The 17,239-nt window shown below is 43.4% G+C and overlaps 1 protein-coding gene across 1 annotated transcript in view; it reads left to right on the forward strand.

Annotated features, from left to right (window-relative positions):
* The first annotated feature begins 1,232 nt into the window (after nt 1-1,232).
* Enpep (glutamyl aminopeptidase) overlaps nt 1,233-17,239 on the forward strand; it is a 71,613-nt gene continuing 55,606 nt past the window's right edge. The window contains exons 1-3 of the mRNA XM_032897345.1: nt 1,233-2,107; nt 12,300-12,441; nt 14,291-14,422. Coding sequence (XP_032753236.1) covers nt 1,488-2,107; nt 12,300-12,441; nt 14,291-14,422 — 894 coding nt within the window. The 5' untranslated portion in view covers nt 1,233-1,487. The remainder of the gene's footprint in view (nt 2,108-12,299; nt 12,442-14,290; nt 14,423-17,239) is intronic.

Genomic DNA, 17,239 nt, shown 5'->3' on the forward strand with positions numbered 1-17,239 from the left:
GGTTCCAGTAACCAAACTCAGGTCCTCATGCTTACAGCAGGCCTGTACTTACTAAGTCATCTCCCCAGCCAGAGACTTTAATGTTATCTTACCTAGACTATGGGAATCGCTCTTTGGAAAATGCTAAGCTTTTCATAATCGTTTAATCTCGAATATTTCTTCTCCTTAGATAAGAAAAGCCGTGGTAGTGCAGTAACTACATGGCCCTTCAACGCAGACAGCCTAGCTTCAGACACCAATTCTGCTATTGCCCGTTGTGTGCACCTCACCGTCTCTATAACAGGCAGCAGAATAGAAACAATTGCATGGGGCCATGGGAAAGATTTGAACACCAGTTTCTATAAAGTACCTTATATAGCGTACCCTGTACTATACATAATTCTCAAAAGCTCTACTGTCATGTTTGCACTGCCATTGTCAGAGATGGCTAGTGTTTGCAACTTAGCTACTCATAGGCCAAGAAGCTGTAACCCTCGGCACCTTCGCTCCCTGCCAATCATTGCTAATGGCTCTCTGGGTAGGGCCAGCCTGTACACCTGTGATCTGCTCCAAACCTGACTTACTATTTTGAAGTTTCCAGAGCATATACTCTCACTTTGGGCAGACTCTGGGACAAGCGGAGTGCTTCCCTTAACTTTCTGTCATTTCAAGGCTTCATCCCTCATCCTCTTTCCCCTTTGGGGGCTTTTCTGACCTGGCCAGTTTCTTTGTGTTTCACCTTCTGTCTTCCATCCACCTGCCTTGGACTACCTGGTCCTGTTGCTATGTCACCGAGTGTTTAAGTGATCCTTAAATTTAGAAATCTTTCCAAGTATCCAAACTCCAAGATACGATTTCCGCAGACGGCAGAATCGGAATGTTTACATAATTTGAGGGGAAAGAGGAGGAGGAAAAAACCCCACACTTAGCTTCTTTGGCAAGCGACCTAATAAAATAGTGAAATTTAAGAAGCCCTTTTGCTGAGAGAGCCGAACTGCTCGCACAGCAGGAAGAAGCCCTAGATCTGATGGCAAAGGTTGTGTTTTCTATCATCGTAAGCATACCTCTTAGCCAAATGCTTTCTCCCTCGAGGCTGACAGAGGTTTGGCAAAATCTCCACCTCTCCCAACCCCCACACCCCTGCCGGCGTTGGCCGATAGGCTCAAGCCCTGTTTTATATTTAACTCACTCCAGTTCAGGAGGGGCGGGCCTGGGGAGACGCTGTTTATACAGAGCTGGGCCAACACTCTCATCCGTCCTCCTCCGTCAAGTCAGCCTCTCTTCCAAGCCTTCATCCCACTGCTTGGTTTCCGCATTCATCCCGGAGTGGCCGGTGAGGACGTGCAGGACTGGGAAGAGACACCGGACACCAGACAGAGAGGTGTGGGAAAGCGAAGCCAGGCTGCCAAACCAGGGGACGCCTTCCAATTGAAAAGGGAAGTCAGCTGACGATAGTTAGTTAAATTTAACATCCTTTCATGGGTAGCATCTGACTTCAGGGGAGAAAAATGAACTTTGCAGAGGAAGAGCCCTCTAAGAAATACTGCATTAAAGGCAAACACGTGGCCATCATCTGCGCAGCGGTGGTAGCAGTGGGATTAATAGTAGGACTTTCTGTGGGCTTGACCAGGTCGTGTGAGCCGGGCACAACCCCCGCTCCTTCCAACCCTCCTCCCCACACCAGCACTGCCCTGCCTCCCCAGGACCAGAATGTCTGCCCTGACAGTGACGATGAAAGTGGAGAATGGAAAAACTTCAGGCTGCCGGACTTCATCCAGCCAGTTCACTACGACCTGGAGGTGAAGGTCCTAATGGAGGAAGACAGGTACACCGGCGTAGTGAGCATCTCTGTCAACTTGAGCAAAGACACTCGTGACCTATGGCTGCACATCAGGGAAACCAGGATCACCAAGCTGCCAGAGCTAAGGAGGCCCTCCGGGGAGCAGGTACCGATTCGACGGTGCTTCGAGTACAAGAAGCAGGAGTACGTGGTGATTCAGGCTGAAGAAGACCTTGCCGCCACCAGCGGGGACAGTGTCTATCGGCTGACCATAGAGTTTGAAGGCTGGTTGAACGGCTCCCTTGTGGGTTTTTACAGAACCACCTACACGGAGGACGGGCAAACCAAGTACGTACTGTGGTGTAGTGTGTGTGATGAGGTGGTGCGGTGGTGCGGTGTTTTGTGCTGTGTGCGGTGCGGTGCGGTGCTGTGCTGTATGCGGTGAGACCAGGAATGATGCAGTGCTATGCTGTGCTGTGTGCTGTGCCGTGCTTCCTCTGAGCCCAACTTCTGCAGTGTTGTTTGCCTCTCCTCGTTGCTTCCCATCTCTTGTTTTTTGTTGGTCTGATCCCTGCCTGTCCTTGGTTTCGATTCTGCTTGTTCATCTGAGAAGTACAATGTCTTGCCTTATTGTAATTTGAAAATCTATCGCTGAGCTTGAAGTCGAAAATAGAATGCCAGGTGTACGGAAAGCAGTAAGACTTTTATTAATGACACCAGGATGAATCACAACACCCTGAATCCAACTGTACACATCCACACGAAGTGCCTCAGAGGTTCGTGAATGAATGTGTATTTCGTAAATTCCGCCACTGCTGTTTTGGGGGCTATATCACAGTGATTTCACAAGCAATGACAATTTCATTAGACATGACAATTACATAAAGTGTCAGTTGTGATCTTGTGCAGGTTACTTGAGATGAATCTTAATGAAAATTACAAAGGCTCTGACTGGTCCTTTGGCGACCATCCGAGAAGAAAAGCCTGGCTGTGTATTCTGTTCTTCTGTGATCAGAACTATGTTACTACCTAGGCTTTCAGGGAACGCTTGAAACCAGATCAGTCACAGCATATGGATCAGTCTTGGAACTGCCAAGTATCACTCCACAGACAATAGTAATGCTAAGCCTTTACAATATAAAAGGCGGTCACAAATGTTTTTCTTCCCTGCAGTGTCCAAGCAGAAGTATTTAAAATATATAGTAAATATAATTATAATAGAATATATATATATATATTCTATCTAATCTATTACCTCCCTATCTGATATTTACACAAACCAGAGGCTTTTATCAGTCCTTGGAAAAAGGCATGAGCTCCTTCCTTGAATTCCTTCCATCTCCCCGTGAGTGGTGACCAGGGACCCAGGCTACACTACACTTGAGTTGCCCTGGACTTGAACCTGCTTAGACATTTGCCTACACGGATTCTGCAGAGTTAAATGACTAAAAAAAAGCTGCATGTCACCTTTCATACTGGAACCGGGATCAGTTCTCTGTGAATCCTTTTCCTCTGTTGTCTGAATTTCTTCTGACTGTCGATCAGAGAGTAAGGACTCAGCCTTGCGTGACTGGGGTGCATGGACACACTGAGTGGAAAGGACGACTGGAAGAAAACATGGGAAAGATCACACAGATCTGTCATGCTATTGATCAAACTCATTGATTACCCCCCACCCCATTTTAGAAAAATGACGACATGGCAAGGTGGAGAACAGTTTTACAGATCAGTGATATGGCCCATTGATGTGTTAAATTTGCACATACTGTCTAGGCAATCAAAATTGAAGCTGAGTTATATTTATATACTTGTATCTATCTATATGGATTTAAAATTTTAATATCACAAGACTTTTCTTTTGTCTTAAATATTTACGAGGGCTTGATATTAAACATTGTGCACTATCTCATCTCATAAATGCACCAAACTCTCTCCAATCCTATTGTTGAACTTCCGTGCTGCTTCTAGATTTCTATGATTATAAACACAGCAGAAAAGGATATCATTGTAAATCCACCTTTTTACACACATCTGCTTATACTCCTGGGTTAGTTATTATCCTATTTTGTCTTTTTTTTTTTTTTTCTGGAGCTGAGGACTGAATCCAGGGCCTTGCGCTAAACCCCTAACCCCTAGTTATTATCCTAAAAGTCAAATTACCAGGTCAAAGCTCACCAGTATATCAAGAAACTTTTAACTTTATATGCAAATAATACACAGTCATTGCAGGGAACCTAAAAACAAACCAAGGGAAGGTTAAGAAAACAAACACGAGCCAATGAATTGACTTGGTCTTTAACGTTCTTCCGCTGAATGGCCATGCTGGATGCACGCCTTGGTCCAGCAGAGTGTGACACACTCAGCTTTCCCATTACATGTGGGTGCGAAGTTGCTCCTGCACAATGTAAGGAGCAACCATATAGATAATCACTTATGCCTATCTCCAGTTTGGCTTTTCCGGCGTCTTTCACAGCACTGGCAGTGTTTAAGCTGAATCTTTGGTATTACGGTGGGGTTCACACCAAGGCAGACAAGAAGGGAAAAAAGGTCAGGGAATCCTGGTGGGAAGGAGAAAGCGAGTTTGTTGGTGAGATTTCTGTACAGAGGCAAACTAGAGGTCACTGTGGGAAGACCCAGGGAAAAGGAGGTCTCTCAGGATAAGGAAGAATGCGTGTGACACACGGGGCCATGGATGGGGAAGGACAGAGCTCTCCATCCAGTGTAGACATACTGCAATGATTAGGGTGGAGAGGAGGGCAAGCCAGGTAACATCATGAGGGGGACAGAAGGACACACGGGGAAGAAAGAAGGGAGGAAAAATAACTCAGGTCTGGGAGTTGGCTGATGGTGGGGAAGGAAGGGCTAAAGTCATGGGTTCAGGATGCCCAAGATCTAGCATCCGTGTGATGGCTGTAACGTTATGATACTGGAAACAGGACACGAAGTTGGTGGAGAAGAAAAGTCCAGTTCTAGACCCGTTGAAGCCTGTTAGAAGCAGGTAGGAATTTGACTAAATACATCTGAAGCAAAATGCCAAAGTTCATGATAAGATTTGGTAGCAGTGTGAAAACAGTGCAGCTAGGGGAAAATATCTTACCGCACACATGTGTGTATACCGGTCGGTCGTGAAGTTTTTTAAACTTTTTTTTTTTTTCGGAGCTGGGGACCGAACCCAGGGCCTTGTGCTTGCTAGGCAAGCGCTCTACCACTGAGCCAAATCCCCAGCCCCGGTCGTGAAGTTTTGAATTTTGAAATTTTAGCCGTAGTCAGATGTTTCTCCAAACATCGAACGTTATTAGTATAGAGTGAGATCTGTGAGGTCTTATAGGCTTGGTGCAAGGCTGGTGATTTTGCTTTATTTTGGAAGCAAGAAACTTTGACTTGGTCTCTCTTGCATAAAAAGTAGTGTGACTTGGACTTAACTAATGTGCTGATTCATTCAGTCCACCATCCAACCTCAGTGGGATGTGAACGAGTACCCTGCATCAGCTGAGCAGGCCTTGCGCATGACTCAGGAACCTTCCACAGACTGTAGACACAGCATTGGCAGTTGCTACCCCTGCTTCAGAAGCCTTTCTGCTTAAGGATTTAAGCCAAGTTTTTTTTTTTTTTTTTTTCCTTTTTCTTTTTCTTTTTTTTTCTTTTCTTTTTTTTTTTTTTTTTTTTGGAGCTGGGGACCAACCAGGGCCTTGCGCCATAGGCAAGCGCTCTACCACTGAGCTAAATCCCCAACCCCTAAGCCAAGTTTTATTGTTTGTCTTGCTGGCTCACGTTATTCAGTTGATGAACACGGCCTGGGAGTCCTTACCAGGGAGCACAGTGTCAGGGGTTTTGCTTCTAAAGTTGATACAGAGTGTCCAAGGCTGTGAGTTGTAGATTACCTCTCCTGCCTCAGCTTGGTTGGGGAAGACAGACAGAGGTTCTCCCTGACTGTCAGTTAATAAGCTACGAGGAATATAGTTTTTAAAATGCTAAATCAAGCGAGTGGCTTATTAACATGGCCCGGAGAGGTCTCTTCAGAAAGCGGTTGCTCAGTACATCTGCCTGAGGTAATTAGTTATTCAGAATATTACACAGTAACTTCTTTCCTGAGTGTCTCATGCTGGTCTCGGGCAGTCGTCATTCCTTTGCAGTCCAGCTCAGCTTTCAAATGGGACTTTTAATTGTGAAGTAGATTGTGCTATTCGATCATTTTATATTGCTATATTATATACCTTATTTTCAAATTTGCTTAGCTTTTAGGAATATCTGTTGGCACTGGAAAGGGTTGGTCTTGTATCAACAGAGTTTTTTGAGCTCTTCAGTAGACCTCGGGAGAAGCAAGTTGCTTTTGTTTTAGGTTTTTGTTTGCTTGTTTTTTCGAGACCAGAATGTTATTTTTTTTTGGCTCTGGCTGTCCTGGAAATCACTGTATAGATCAGGCTGGCCTCAAACTCACAGAGATCTGTCTGTCTCTGCCTCTGCCTCCCGAGGGCTGGGATTAAAGGTGTGAATCACCACCTAGCACATGTTACCATTTTTAAATATGGTAGTATTACCTGTAGGACTTACACACAACATATGTTTTTCCCAACACATAGTACAGCCAAATAAATGGATTTTAAATACCTTAGGTTATAGAAAGCAGCATGTCAGAAAGTCTGGGCCCGGTGTGGTAGTATATGTGTAAATCCCAAAGATTCGAGGAAAAAGACCTCTGACCCAAGTCATCACGGCCAAATTAATTAATGAAAGCTTTTTTTTTTTTTTCTCATATGCATGAACTATCTCCCCCTAATGGTGGGGTTCAAGAGATCAGCAGTAGACATGAAGACAAGATTTTTAATAGCTCAGGGGTAGGTGTTGGGATTCAGACCTGGGACAAGTGACTGAGGTGTCAATTTAAAACATCAAGGCAGACCTGGGCTCTGGGTTCTCCCAGGATTCCCTGCCCACTGCATTGAACTTTCTAACCCAGGGGCTGGGTTTCCTCTTATTCAACAACTCTTCACTATATCTTTTGGTTCTTAATCCCTCTCCTCTCTCTCTCTCTCTCTCTCTCTCTCTCTCTCTCTCTCTCTCTCTCTCTCTCCTTTCTCTTCCCTCTCTGCTCTATCTCCCTCTGTGTGGTGACTTCACTGACCCCCTTCTGTGTGGCTGGTAAACTTGCCTGGGAACTCCCCCCCAATAAACCTGCTTTTATACTTTCATTTGGTATGAATAGGGAGCTTCCAAATGGGGGATTTGTCAGGCAAAATAAGTTGGGTTCCAGAAATAGAACCTAAGCATAACAAGTCAGTCATGACAACCTCGGGAAGCAAAGGTACAATTGCATGGTGGTCAGAACAAGAGATATGTAGTCACAGGTGAATATAATATAATAATATAATATAATCAATGCAATATACAGGTTAACAAAGATGGTTATAATAACCTTTTGAAATAAAGACATGGTACCCATATCATGGAACAGAAGGTTAAGGTTAAGGTTACAGGTAGGGCACAGCCCAATCCTTGAGAAACAGTTTTAATCATAAGTAGGAAAGAGCCTAGTTTGTCTTTACAAGATGGCTTTTAAGCCTAAAATGGAGGCAGACTGGTTCATCACCTGCATATAATCCTAGGACTGGGGTGGCAGAGGCTGGAGGATGAGGAGTTCAAGACCTACCTGGTCACACAGCATGACCCTTCTTAGAAAGGCAAAGGTTGCCATAGTTTACCTTCTGGATTCATGGGGGTGTGTCTTGAGGAGTCATTTCATTTGACGATCCCCCAAGGTGTGGCAGGAAAGGTTTCCACACACCCTGAAGAAACTAAATTGGGTTTTGTGACTCGCTAAAGGTCATATGAGGGAAGACGAAAGATTAGAATCTCAGAAGTTTTCCTCTTACAAGAGTTCTTCCTTTAAAATCCCAGGGATCTACACTTAGGCAAGGAAAAAAAGACAAACCAAGGAAAAACAACTCCCAAACCAAAACACATTTTGCCTGTCTGCACCCTGGTGATCAACATCATTCACTTCTCTACATAGCCAGGTCACCATAATTGTGTTAGACTCCCATGACTCCTGAGAAGATCACCAAAAAGAAACAGACCCACTGCACCAAGACACTGCAGCTCTCCAGGGCTCTCTGTCCACAAGCACAAGCAGGAGCTCCCTATTGTAGGAGAACGACTGGTCAGAGCCCTTTAAAGGAGAGGATGAAAATGGACTAAGCGTTCTTCTCTCACCTGGGTTCTCTGGAGTTTACTGTGTTCAGCAGAGAGTAGACTTTTGAAAACCTACACAGTGAGACAGTCTTGCCTGGAAGTGTGGCCTCACCATTCAGGATTTTTGCCTGAGCACCAGAGCCAACCCAATCTCTGTCTCTCTCTCTGTCTCTCTGTCTCTGTCTCTGTCTCTGTCTCTGTCTCTCTCTCTCTCTCTCTCTCATTACTTTGTTGGCTTATTTCTGAGGTGGGTTAAACTGAAACATGATTATTCCTTTTCCTTTGCCTCTGGGGGGAAATAATCAGAAATCTTTTTTTTTAAAAGGCAGCTGAGCAAGAATGGGTGGTCCCTTGCTGTATCGTGTTATAAAGCCTTCCTATTCTAGGAAAAATATGAGGGATTCTTCAGAGTCTAATGTATGTACAATCCAGTATAATCTACAAAATGCTTAAAATTAAGGTTTTTGGGTAGGACTTGGTGTATGCCTTTCCAGAAGAGGAGAGGCAGAGGCAGAGGCAGAGGCAGAGGCAGAGGCAGAGGCAGAGGCAGAGGCAGAGGCAGAGGCAGAGGCAGAGGCAGAGGCAGAGGCAGAGGCAGAGGCAGAGGCAGAGGCAGAGGCAGAGGCAGACAAGTGGCTCTGTGAGTTCGAGGACAGCCTGGTCTACACAGTTTCTGGGCAGCCAGGGCTACACAATGAGACCCTGTCTCAAAAATAACAAAACAAAAGCAATGAAATGTTGGTTTATTGAACTGTTAACATCACACTAATCAATAATTATTCTGTTGCAGAACAAATTCTTGGCCAAGGGTTTTCTAGGTAACTTGATTAAAAAAAAAAAAATTCCAACTTACAGAAACATTACAAGAATGGTATCTAGAACTTCTAAAAATAATTTACCCAGATTCACCAATTATTTACCTTTGGCCCGTGTTTGCCTCTCTTCTCTCTCTTTATAATTCAGTTACCTCTTAACATCAGGGTATAACATTAGGTGCAAGGCATTCTCTAACTGTTTAAAAAACAATCAAAGAATTTAACATCAAAATAATTATGCAACCCAGGGCTCACAGTCGGATTTCTTCAGTTAACTTGGCAGCAGCCTGTCAGTTTCCTTCTCCTTCTCAGTATCCGTCCGTTTGGAAGCCTGTGTCATACTACCACCTCCTTCAAACCCAAGTGCTTCCCCGGCCTTGCTTCATTTTTCTCAATGTCAGTAGTTCTGAAAAGGTTAGGCCAGTTATTTTTAAGAACGCCCCTCAGTTTCCATTTGTGTGACTCTTTTATGATCTTTTAAAATGTCAGATGAACATTTCCATCAGGAGTATCAGGGACGCTGTACTGTCATGCTCAGGAAGGGATGTTACCAGGAGACACAGCCATGTCTGTACTGCTATAAGCCAGTTATTGTTGGTGGTATTACTTTTTGTTTGTTTGTTTGTTTGTTTTTCCGGCCAGGGTTTCTCTGTGTGGCCTTGGCTCTCTTGGAACTCTCTCTGTAGAGCAGGCTGGCCTCAAACTCAAAGTTCTGCCTGCCACTGCCGCTCCACCCCTAAAGGTGTGTACCACCATCACTGGCTTGGTGATGTTATTTTTTAAAATCCTGTACTTCAGGTAATTTCCCATGTATTTTTTTTCTGGATAATATTTGAAACGTGCAAATATGCCTTTACCCGATTCTTTGACGTCTATGGAAGATTTTTCTTAATCTGGTATTCCTTCTAAAATTCTCGGTCTCCAAGGGTTTGAGATGTGTCTCATTGGTAGAATGTGAGTTTAGCAAGCATGAAGTCCTGAATGCTGATTTGGCAATTTAGCATTGCCAAATAAAATGTCTATCATTTATTCAAAGAAGACTTGAAATCAAAGGAGAGTTCCTGGGCTGTCTTAATTAGCTTCTCTGCTGTACTAACCAGAACCAACTTGAGGAAGAATGTTTGGTTTATACTTCCAAGTCACAGAGCAGCAACGAGGGAAGCCAAGGCAGAACTCAGAAGCGGCAACTGAAACAGAGACCATGGAGGAATGCTTGGTGACTTGATCTCCTTAGCTTGCTTAGCCTGATAGAACCAAGAACCACCTGCTGAGGGGGTAGCAGCATCCACAATGGATGGTCCCTCCCACAACAACCACGAATCAAGAAAATGCTCCACAGATACATACAGGCTAGTCTGATAAAGGTAATTTCTCAATTGAGGTTCCCGGTTCCCAGATGACTCTAGTTTGTTAAGTTGTCAAAAACTGACCAGAGTGATGGTTTAGTTTACCCAAAGGCCCAAGCTTGATGGCCTGAGTTTGATTTTTAGAACTCACATGGTGGAAGAAGAGAACTGAGTCCTGTAAGCTAGCTCTGCTCTCCACACTCTGCCACAGTGTCTGGTTCCCCTGCCTGTTCTATATGCTACAAATGAAACACACAAAAAAGGGAGGAGGAGGAGGAGGAGGAGGAGGAGGAGGGAGGGAAGGAGGAGGAGGAAGAGGAGGAGGAGAAGAAGAAGAAGAAGAAGAAGAAGAAGAAGAGAAGAGGAGGAGGAGGAGGAGGGAGGAGGAGGGAGGGAAGGAGGAGGAGGGAGAAGAAGAAGAAGAAGAAGAAGAAGAAGAAGAAGAAGAAGAAGAAGAGAAGAGGAGGAGGAGGAGAGAAAAGAAGAAGAAGAAAAGAAGAAGAAGAAGAAGAAGAAGAAGAAGAAGAAGAAGAAGAAGAAGAAGAAGAAGAAGAAGAGAAGAAGAGAGGAGGAGGAGGAGGTGGAAGAGAAAGCATTATTCATGGGTTTATAGCTTATTCAGTGGGTTGTAATTCCATCTGTTTATTTTAATGTTCCAGCTCCCATAGGTTTGGCAAGTACTAATCCTGTCTAGCAAATACCTGTGTCTCCTGACTTGTTCCCATGATTCTTTGAGGATTTCTTATTTTCTCGGCTTGACAAGATGATCTGGATCATCATTGAATTTGTTTTGTTTTTTGAGAAAATTTCTCTGTGTAGCAGGCTTGGCTATCCTGGAACTCACTATGTAGACCAGACTGGCCTTGAACTCAGAAATCTGCCTGCCTCTGCACCCAAGTTCTGGAATTAAAGGAATGCACCACCACCACTTGTCTACCCAGCCCTAGAAGCAGCACCTTCTCTAAGGAGCCCTGGCTCCTGTGAGTAGAGAACCGCATTTGGAACTCGTCATCTGGGAGCAGAGTAATGTCTGCAAGAGTACAGTGTGCATATCTGTGTATGTAAGGATGGAGCTTAATAGTACCTTTAGAATAAATAAAAAGAGCTAATAATTTAGCTTTTGTTGTTGCTATTATTGTTGTTGTTGTTGTTGTTGTGGTGGTGGTGGTGGTGGTGGTGTTGGTGGTGGGGGTGGTGGTGTGTGTGTGTGTGTGTGTGTGTGTGTGTGTGTGTGTGTGTCTGTGTGGGTTTTTTGTTTTGGAGTTTGTTGTTGTTGTTTTTGTTGTTGTTTTGTGTACCTAGACTGGCTTGAAACTAAAAGTAATCTTCCTTGTACAGCTTTGCAAGTGTTGGAATTACAGGGGTGAAACCCATTCTGACTCTTTAGATGAATACTCTTTGTGATATGGCTTCTCTAGTTCATGAGAGCCTGTGTTACTCTTGCACAAATTATGGGTGACATCAATCGATGTTACCTTATTTCTATTGTTTTTATTTTCTGTTCCACCCAATGAGCAGATATAAGTCATATTCTCTTACTGCAATATGCATATATATATTGAAGAACTGTTTTCATTTTTAAGTTCTAGAAATGTTAAACATCAACAGTTTAGTGACTGCAGGCACATGCCTAGTCACAGCCACAGGAATGCTGCTGTCTTTTCGGATGCTGCTTAGAGAGTCTGAATTTAGAGACTGTGGTGGACATTGCACCCAGAGCCTTGCACACATCAAGTGGATGACCTACTACTGAGCTACGGCCTTAGCCCTCCAAGTGAGGCTTCAGAGCAGGTCGACATGTACTTCACCCAGGTGCTGGCTCAGCACCATGTGAAAATGAGCAGGAGTTCTGTCCTTGATGTAGCCTAAGCAAGGAGGAATGTTCCACTGGGAAAAGGGAGGGGTTGAGAAGATAATCCTCTGCTCCATGATGGAACACACCTGCTCACAGCTCCCAACAGTTAGACACAGGCAGCCAGGTCTGCACGTGTTTGCCCCCTTGTAGCTCAGAGGTTTTGGGTAGAGTACCCTCAGAATTCTAAAATCCATTGACAGACATTCGATAGCTTCTTAGACAGAGCTCATGGCAATGTTAATAGTTATAGTAGCATAGCTTATATTTTCTATAGGCATAGAAACACAGGGACTGTCAGAAGGGCAGCGTGCATTGTGTCTCTGTTTATTCCTAAGGAGCATAGCGGCCACTGACCACGAACCAACAGATGCCAGGAAGTCCTTCCCTTGTTTCGATGAACCCAACAAGAAGGCGACTTACAACATATCCCTCATTCACCCGAAAGAATACTCAGCACTTTCCAATATGCCAGTAGAGGTAAGCATTTTTAGAATTTTGCTTCTGTGCACACTCGGTTTTCAATACCACTTGAACTACTTGATTTAACATAGAAGGGAACCTGGAATTCTGAAACTAAATATGCTGTAGCTATCAATTTAAAAGATTAAGGATGCATCTTAGCAATCTTTTTTTCTTTGATTCTAGGAAATTGTCCGCCTATAATATATCATGGTCCAGCAATACACTCACCTTGAAATTTTTAAGAAAGAATACAATACGTAGAGATTGGTTGGGGGGGGGCTCTGCTTAACCACATAAACCACTAGTCATGAAAAAAAATCAATGACATACTTAAAGTTTTCTAGGCCAGATTTACTATTTAGACTTTTCAGTTCAAAACAAGCCCTCTTTTTAAAATAAATAAAGCTGTGTAAAAAAAAAATCATTACTTCAATTCTTGGTTCTTCAATTCATGGAACACCATGACCATAGATTTTCCTGCAGAAAGAACCTATCAACATTGAATTAGTAATAGGCTACAATAACCCTGCCAGGGTACTCGTTAATACAGTACCCTTTCCTGTGTTTCCTCTTCATCATGGCTGGCATTGTTAGCTAAAGACCATTACCCTGAAGTCATGGTTTATTGTGCACACCACACATTTGATGTGTAAATGAATCAGCCTCACTCTTCAGTATAATTGATCTCCGCCTAGAAACTATACCTCCCATCTTTCTGATTCACTATCTGAAATATCAATGAAACCCCTTCTCCTAATAATAAACTGATCCCTGAAAAGCACAAACCAAACAAAGAGAATAAATATATAAAGATTAAAATGTAAAATGTCTCCAGCCCCAGAATGAACCCATTTTTCAGATTGTTTTCTTTGGGAAAACTTAGTTTGCATTGGAGAAGAAGGAGTGAAGGATTACATTTAAAGTTTGACACATGAATTAAAACATGTGGTAAGGGCACAGGTGTCATCACAATGCCTTGGAGTAGATGAGGGAAAGGAAGGTGGGACATGAAAAAGACAACTGACCTCCCCTTCCCCAGGACCTATTCACCCTCAGAGACTATTTATCTTTAATTCTGCTAGATTCTGATACTGGTTGGGAGAAGGATGATTCTCTGGGTTGTTAGAAGAAAGACCTAAACTGATACCAGTAGAATCTTGTTGGGAGGTGACTTTTCTCTCTGGAGCATGCACTTATCTACAAATGGTCAGAACATCACCATCTAGAGAGCTGTTATAAACAGATGTGCAGATGTTTACGTCACAGTAGCAGGAGTTTGGCTGAGGGCTAGTAGTTGATTGACAGAAGAATGGCAGAACTGATGTGGATGAAGAAACCCAGACAAGTTAGTAGCTGGATCAAACAATGGAATCCCTTCTGACAGTGGGGACCAGGGCCTTGACTTTAGTATCCATTCCTTGGCTTTTCAATATAGATAGCTGGAGTTGGGGAAGAAAAGCCAACACATTATTTACACAGTCACTACTCTCCTGACACATGTTGAAACATGCTGCCTGTTTAATTCTTCCTTTTGCAAGATTCAGCCTATTCTCCATGAAGGGATCAAATCTTAAAACATGGTCAGCACTGTGGATTCTTTTTTTCCAGATAGGTAAACTCCTGCCCAGTTGATATTCCAGTTAAACTTACTTTTCCTTGAGAGGTCTGATCCTGGCTGTAATTCAGTCATTTCCAGTGTTGACAAAACAAAGTGACTTTTCCCACAGGCTTTTCAGCATCACCCCTTAGCATCTGAGTCACCAAACTTCTTTGAACATGAAGTTCTGAGTAGGGAGCGGGGTTTAGGGAATTCGTTTGTTTGCCTTATTCATAAAGTAAGAGATAATCTTCTATTTCCCAATAGAAGGAAGAGATGGTGGATAACGACTGGAAGAAAACCACTTTCATGAAGTCCGTCCCGATGAGCACTTACCTAGTGTGCTTTGCTGTACATCAGTTCACCTCGATACAGAGAACATCCAGGAGTGGCAAACCAGTGAGTCTTACTAGATTTCAAATACTTGCCACCGTGTGTTTGCGGTTAGCTTTCTGGCTTTTCAAAATAATTGCTTATTAGTTTTCCATACAATAGGCAAGAAAAGAAACCCAATTAGCATCATGGTACACTGAACAGTATAGAAAAGTGCAAGCTACAGAACGCAGGTGATCAATAAACCGAAGGAACAGCCGTTCCTATGCACAGCCTTGAATTATTTTAAAGGGAAAATGCACTGGAAATTCAAAGCCAGCTCCCATATAGAGCAGTCCAAGTATGACAAACTCTATGACCCTACCCAATGTTGTTATAAAGCTAGGCACACGTGTTAGGAGGAGCGCCTCAGGAGAGCTAGGGTGGGGAGGTGAGTATTCTACAAGCAACCAGGAGCTGAACAGTTCATGGTTGTCATGTCTATATGTAATTAAAACCAGGCGGCAACTTCCCAAGGTCCTGATGCAAAAAAAACAAAACAAAAAAATGTGTATTTCAAATTATAAAACTTTTAAATCAGCATACTGGTACAAGACACTTAAAAAAGTTGACAATGTATCAGGAATAGTTTTGAAAGTATGAAATATATAGTTTTGAAATGTATGTTATTTTAAACAACATCTTCAATAACTTCCTTTACATTTTTTTTTTGGCATTTATTTATTTAGTATGGAGGTTGAGGGAGTGTATATTACAGCATGGTGTGGAGGTCAGAGGTCACCCAGTGGGGGATTATTCTCTCCTCTACTACTTCAGATCTGTTAGAGTAGCACCAAGTCCCCTTACCTGACGATTTATCTTGCTTTCCCAATGACTTGTTTTTGAAAAACAAAAATCATTTTTACCTATGATTTTTCTTTTGGTTGGGGACTAGAGAGATGGCTCAGAGGTTAAGAGCTCTGGCTGCTTTTCCAGAGGTCCTAGAGAAGATTATCAGCACCCACATGGTAGCTCACAACCATCTGTAACTCTGGCTCTGGGAAATATGATGCCCTTTTCTGGTTACCTCAGGCTCTAGGCATGCACATGATCCACAGGCTTACGTGCAGGTAGAACACCCAGATACATAGAATAATACAAAAATAAATGTCTTTTTAAATCGGTTTGTTTTGGAAGCCCCCACTTGCCATTCTTTGGATTCTTGTTTGCTTAGAAAGTAAATCAATTCACCTCTGTAACACACACCCCACACACACACACACACACACACACACACACACACACACCCACACACACACAGAGAGAAAACCATAGGACTTTCCACAGTATGTATTTATAAGAAAGAAGTCACTACCCCATCTTACAGATGAGAAACTCAAAGCCAACAGAGTTAAAATGTTTTGCCTAAGAGCCGTCTGGGGATTGGTAGGGACTCGCGTTCTGTATTCTTTCCAAAGCGTCATGCTCTGCTAAGTTTTCTGGGAAATGAAGCGGTTCTGAAAATAGCATTTACCTTGTCATCAGTCATTGCGAGGGGAGAGCCAGATGCTTCTACTTCCCATGAAACTTGCTCCTGGAGAAAGGTGCCTTCCTTTAACCCCATTTAACTCAATGGAGTTGATACTGAGACAAGCAAAAACTGGATTTCCAACATAGATGTTATGGTGAGTGGAGGAACATACAGTGACCTTGAGCTTGGGGTTCAGGAGGACTGGTCCAGGTCAACAGTTTCTCATGCCTTTGATGTGACTGTTAGTGTGATCAAGGACACCACCCAGTCCCAAAGATAATACAGTGCATTGGGGGAATGGCATCAATAAGGGAAATTGCTTTTCTAGACTGAACTTCTTATAGGCAGCGGTATGCCTCTGGCTTGGTATAAAGTTGAGTCCATTAGTCGAGGAGTTCATCGTTTTCTCCCAGTGTCATAGCAAATGTGGAATATTTATTGAGTGCTTTCTTTAGAACCCATGATAAACTACCATTGTCATGTACAGGTGTTTCTCCCATTACGTTTTTACAACATGATTACATTCTGGGTACTTTCGTTTTATTTTGAGTAGAGCATCAAGACAAGGAAGAAAGGCTGAATAATTCCTCCGTGCTCATATAGGTTTATGAGTCAGAATGCAGCCAAGCGACCAGCAGAGGACATTCTGCTCTTCGCAACTTTCTATTAGCAACTGTGAGCTTGAGTTTCCCAATGGCTTCCCTCGCTGAGTCTCCTGGGCAGCTCTGCTTGCCTGGGCAAGTCATTATGGCCTGTATCACAGTTTGGCTAGATTCTAAGGATGGGCATTATGTAAAGGAATAGAGCAGCATAGTGGGAAATACCAGTTTGCAGAAGATCCCAACAGTAGTAAATACTTCTTAAATGGCTCTCCTGTGAAAGCTGACCACAGAATGCTCTGTCTTAAATCAGCAGCGCCTCCCATCCTTCGGAAGGGGAGCAAGGATATCCTGTCACAACTATTCCTTTCTGGTCTCTTTCCTAAGAGACTAAGGAAACTCAACTGCTTTCTGAAATTCCCCTGGGATGCTCTAGTCAGAACCCAGCGAGGCGGCGACAGTGGAGCTGACTCCACGGGGCGCCTTGCCCTCTGCCTCTTCTGCTAATGTGAGGTAGACACCCTTAAAAGTTGAACAGAACGTTACCTGAGGACCGGAAGCACGCAATGTGCATGCCATTGCTTCATGAGACTTCCTTTTGCCCCCTCAAGCTCTTCATGTGCTCACTTTGCATTGAAGGCTGGTGTATTGGCTTCCCAGAAGAAACTGTGCCCAGTGTGATACTGGTCACTTCAGAGAGAAGCACAAACAAACAAATAAAATTCTGTCTTCTTAGACCTACAGAGGTGTGACAGAGAGGAAACCCACCAAGTC

The sequence above is a fragment of the Rattus rattus genome, chromosome 3 (assembly GCF_011064425.1).
Source record: "Rattus rattus isolate New Zealand chromosome 3, Rrattus_CSIRO_v1, whole genome shotgun sequence".
In the NCBI taxonomy this organism is placed as follows: Eukaryota; Metazoa; Chordata; class Mammalia; order Rodentia; family Muridae; genus Rattus; species Rattus rattus.